Source organism: Theobroma cacao, chromosome 8 (assembly GCF_000208745.1).
Source record: "Theobroma cacao cultivar B97-61/B2 chromosome 8, Criollo_cocoa_genome_V2, whole genome shotgun sequence".
NCBI lineage: Eukaryota > Viridiplantae > Streptophyta > Magnoliopsida > Malvales > Malvaceae > Theobroma > Theobroma cacao.
In genome coordinates, this window is record NC_030857.1 from 8,219,387 (window position 1) to 8,224,806 (window position 5,420).

General features: G+C 34.8%; 1 protein-coding gene across 1 annotated transcript; it reads right to left on the reverse strand.

Annotated features, from left to right (window-relative positions):
- On the reverse strand, nucleotides 680–2,421 carry LOC18592495 (transcription repressor MYB4). The gene is made up of 2 exons (XM_007019275.2): nucleotides 2,120–2,421; nucleotides 680–1,586 (listed from the first exon to the last, which is right to left on the reverse strand). Exons 1-2 carry the CDS (start codon nucleotides 2,271–2,273, stop codon nucleotides 739–741), a joined length of 1,002 nt encoding a protein of 333 aa, XP_007019337.1. The 5' UTR covers nucleotides 2,274–2,421; the 3' UTR covers nucleotides 680–738.

Genomic DNA, 5,420 nt, shown 5'->3' on the forward strand with positions numbered 1-5,420 from the left:
CAGTCTATGTACATATTGAAAGGAACTTCCAACTAGAATGATTTTTGACCCTTGTCAAGAACTTCCACATCACCTACTCATATTTCCCTAGGAAAGCTTTAGCTCTAACAACATTGAAAAGCTGGTTTTCTCTTTTAGTTTACATTGATTTAAAGATGCAGGTGCACCAGCTGTTTAGGGGAGAATTTAGAAAATTCCTTTAGGCCTAAAGAAATAGATACAGCTGGAGCTGCATATGTATTGATATATTCCCACCACCTTTCCATTTTAAGGAAACTGCAAGTCTTTTTTTTCTGAAATACTTCATAAAGAATACTGAAAATAGTTCTAATTATGATTATTGTTTTTTTACCCTTTGATGCATTAAATTAGAATGCGACAACAAGAGATTGAATCTGGGAAGGATTCACAAGGACAAAAAATTGGATTCTTGAGAACACTACCTAGCCTGGTGAATAAAAATATGTCCTACAATTAATTATTTTTTTTTTTGGGTAAATCATGTCCTACAAGTTACAACTCATAAATTGACTGAATTACCTGAAAACTTGTACGTGGCTTATTAAACAGTATAAAATACTGAAGAAATTTTGCTAACTGCTAAAAAGCTGAGCATATTTTTCTGCTTAACTTCTGCACGTTATCAACATGTATGGTAAAAATTATCATGCAATGGAAGCAAAGCTAAACCTGTAATGTATACTAGGAAAAAAAGTTAAATAAGATGGTTTTTGATGATCAAGAAGAAATACCAACACCAAGAAAATCTATGAAAGGAGTATCCTTCTGTTTGATGGAATCATCATCATTCTCCTGCTGGGAACTCACTCTAATATTTGCTAACTTGGGTGCATTATCAATAACGCTCATCAACTCCTTCCTCATCACACCATTATTACTTTCATAATTATCACCAAGCTTAAGGTAGCCAAAAGGACTTGGAACCACCCTCCTGTAGTTTGGAAGTCCAAATGCACTGGAATTTTTTAAGCTGCTACAATATGCTGAAGCATTTGAATGATATTTATAAAGAGATTGATCTAAAATTTTTGAGTTCTCCATGGAGTAATAACTAGAACCAGACCCTGATAAATAATCTTTTCCATCTCTTCTTGATAATTCTGCTGAAGATGAATTGTTTGAGGGCATCATTGTTGATGAAGCAAAAGTCCAAGATGGTGAAGAAGTTGATGAGTATGAGACTGAGAAAATCCTTTCTTTACTGGGGTTTTGAAATTCAAGAAACCTACTGTCTCCAAACCCAATTCTTGAGCTAAAAGCCTCTTGACACCTTGCTTTCCTTGGGGTGAAACCAGTAGAACTTAGCTTGGAGTCGCTAAGACCATCTTGAAAACTTCTCTTCCCACATAGCTTGGATTGTTCCCTTTGTTTTCTAGCCATTATAACATGCCAGTGATTCTTTACTGCATTATCAGTTCTACCAGGAAATAGTCTAGCTATCAGTGCCCATTTGTTTCCGTGAATACGATGAGCAGCCAGGAGCCTTTCTTCTTCTTCTTCTGTAAATGGCCTTCTGTTGATTCTAGGGTCAAGTTGATTAAACCACCTCAATCTGCAGCTCTTCCCTGTAGAAACAGATAATATAAAATTAGGAAATATCGACTACATATAGTTGGATCATGGATGTATATAGCAGCATATGAGAGAAAACTAAAGGGAGAGAGCGAGATAGAGAGAGAGAGAAATGATACTTTTGTATATCATGAGTTCATGACTGATGAAGCAAATTAATTAATCATGTATTATCTTCTCCTGTGGTATCAAATCCTAAGTATTAATTAATAAACCTGCTTAAGAACTTGGTACAAGGGAAGAATCTGATCGACATATCAGTAGAATAATAAATCTAAAATAATAATTATTCAATAACCTAGATGACCACTAACTCACTCAAGGAGGAAAATATACATCTTTTCTGATTTAGAATAGGTTATGAATCAGCTCAATTATTTGTAAGCTGAACACTTTTCTTGAACAAGAAACCATTCATATTTTAGTTCCCAGAAGATGATCGAAAGTTAACCCAAGTTACAGCAAGAATCAGAGAGGAGAAAACGATCGATAGAGTTGATTTGCCAAGTCTAATAGAAACAGTTACCTGATCGTCCTTGGAGCTTTTCTGCAATAGAGTTCCAGTTTTGTGCACCATACTGTTCAACAAGTTGCCTGAGTTTTTCATCCTCAGCAGGCCTCCAGTGTCCTCTAGGACAAGTCTTTACATCATCACTAGAAGCAGCTCCAGAATCCTCCATGGATAATTGGTGGATATGTTAATTACTAACTAGCGGTAAATTCTTTGTCATCAAGCACACCAAATAGAAGTCGCCAAGAAGATATATAAGGAGGACAAGAAAAATGAAGAGCAAGAGAGAATAAGAAAGTGCGGTTGGTTTAGGGTTGTGGATGGGAAGTCACTTTTGTTGGTTTTACACGACACATTAAGCCTATGTATCTGTAGAACCACTGACCCTTTCTTTGTTATGCTATTGGCCCATGAACCACTCTATCAAAATTTTCCCAACTATTTTTCTTCATTGCTCTCTCCTAATAATTCCTTCTCTCTGCCTTACCATTTTAAGCCATGGTATTACGTTAAATCAAACCTGGTGATTAGGGCACCTAATAGTTTTTATTGAAGGGACAGCTCTCCTGGTGCAAAGACTACTTACTTTCCTAATTGCTTTCATTAACAAGGGATCATGAATTATCACCTTTAATCAACTTTTATTTCGTTTTCTAAGGTTGCTTTGACATGCTAATAATGCATGGATGCGTTCACATTATTAACAATGACCTTTTTTAATGAGCCTAGCATCAAAAAGTAGCTTTTTCCTTATTATCATTATTTATTTTATCTGAAGAATTTTATTACTTATGAGTGTTAATAGATTTAAAATAAAAAATATGAAGCTTAAAATTTAGCTAAGTTGGAAAATCCCTACTTATCAAGAACTGTTGCACTCAAAACTCAATTGAAATAAAATAATTAATTTTCAAAAAATATTAAAAAATAAAAAAAAATATATTGGGGCGCTTTTGCCATGCATGCTAACCGGCAAATGGTATCGACACCGGGATGATACCTTAATGCACTGAAACTGTATCGAATACAAATAATGTGTAGATCTATAGAATAGAGATCAGTTACTCTATAGGTGAGAGTGTACATTAATGTTCCATTTATTGAACTTTGCTCTTTTAGGCACATCATGCTTCTTATTTGAAGCAAATTTAATTTGTATTGCATTTGGAACACATAACTTGGAATCAGTGGCAAAGAAGTTGGTAAAATTCAAGGTTGTCTTACCAGAATTGGCAACAAGATAGGATTATGATTAGCTAGCATTTTAAAGGATGCACATGCGCCATCTAAATCAGATGATTCCTAGTTTGGGGAATTTGTTTGTTTTGACATGATCAATTAATTCTGATTTTCAGAAAGGGTTAAAAACAGAGATTACACTCTCTGCTATCCAACTTTACATGAGCTATTTTCAGTGAAAACCCATCTGATTTAAGTATTTAACCATGTTGAGCTAGCTGTCAAAGTAATTGTACCTTCTGTGTTGAATCAATGAATTTGCTCCAAACTTAGACTAATGGTTTTTGCTCAACATTCTGTAATATATTTCATAATAATTCAAAGTCATCATGAAAGAAAAACAACAATGATATCCATGATAATAAGACAACGGAAGATAACTTCTAGGTTTGTTTTCAATATTTTTTCCCTCAATTGTATAAATAGTTTCTTCAAGAAAGGCCTCCATTTGATAAAAAAAAAAATGATGGCTGGCATTGCACGCTTGTCTTTCTTGTTATAGAATGACAGAGTAAAACCACACAGATATAATTGCAAACAAGCATCTGGAATAAGCTTGTTCAATCTCTCCTCCACCGATGTGCATGGTTTTGAAAGCTACGGCTGCAGCGCAGTGGTAGCAAACATGGTAGTTGCAAAATATTGACATAAATGACAGTTGAGCTTAATATTGTTTGAGAAAAGAGGTAGCAGATATATTTTTACATTGGGGTATTTATGTTTTTTGTGAGAGAGAAAGGAGACCTTTAACTGAAATATTTTCTCAGCAAATGTAATCTTAAGGGTTAATGCAAATGCCGTGCAAGGACAACATCAAGAAAAGTATGGGTAAACCGTCTGCCTTTTCCCATACTTGCATGCAGATGGCAAGTCAAATACAAACGTTGAAACATTATGCGAAATAACTATTATATAATTGTTTTCTTAACTGATTGAGATTTTATACCCCACGAAATCAAACATCTGAAATCCCATCTAAATGTGCTTAAACTACCCTATCCGTTAACATCAGTATTAGAATCAAGTAAACTATATATCATCAATTTGGAAGGTATAAAATCGGTGTCTAATTCTGATTGGTCGATGTGCCAATTTATCTAGTCCATGCTATGATACATATAATTTGAAATATACATATATAAAGAAGAAGGAAAATTGTAGCGTGGATTAATGTTCACTTGATTGCTCCGTCCAAACTGTTTCTTCCAGTAATTGGCGTATCCCGCATGTCAGGTTTGATTTTCTTCTTCCCTATTTGATGACTAACAGCATCATCTTGACCGCTTTACAATGAATTAGTTTTTGGGTAGGTAGGCCAGGTTGGTCGATCAGGTTACATGTACAAATCAGTATAATAAACAGAACAAATTTTGGAGTGGATTGCAATTTTAGAAATTCTCTACCGAAGAACAACTTGAAAACAGGGCTGGCATATACACAATTTATGGCTAATAGTTGACTTCAAATATGCACTCACTCTTTAAGTATGCTTCCTAAGATATTTATTTGTATTAACTTTTTAATTTCTTAACCAGTGCTCATATCAGATGTGTTGTTGATCATATTCTTTTCCCTTAAGATGGATTTTCTTTTTCTTCCTTTCATTAGAATTTTTCTAATTGATTTCAAAGAAAGTAGGGTTTGCCAATCCAAGTTAGCGATCAGTAGGGGATCAATGGCAAAGGGTTTGGAAGGATAGTCTACAAAACGGATTTTTTCTTGCAACTCCGTCCCGCCAGGGAGTTGATCGAGTCTTTTACTTCAAATGCCACCAGAGTTTATCTAATGGTGGTGGTGTACATAAATATGTAAAAACATCACAAATCAAATCAAAATTACCACCATTCTTAAGAATTTGAAGTCAGGACCACTTGCCTACTTCGCAATGTCTCAGTACCCAGCAGATTATACAGAACAAAAATGGAAGCTTGCCAGCCAAGCTCCTCAAACTATTCCCACTGCGAATATTCAAGATGAAGTGTCCAAATTAATGGATGTGAGGAGGATAACTTTTTCAAGTAAACTTGCAATGAGAAAGTGGCCAAGTCGTGTTGATATCTCAAATTTGAAAGTGACC

Excerpts from the sequence above, each read along its gene's own strand:
- LOC18592495 (XM_007019275.2), bottom strand. The coding sequence starts at position 2,273 with ATGGAGGATTCTGGAGCTGCTTCTAGTGATGATGTAAAGACTTGTCCT. Across the intron at positions 1,587-2,119 it reads AAAGCTCCAAGGACGATCAG|GGAAGAGCTGCAGATTGAGG; the intron begins GTAACTGTTTCT and ends CTGTTTCTACAG.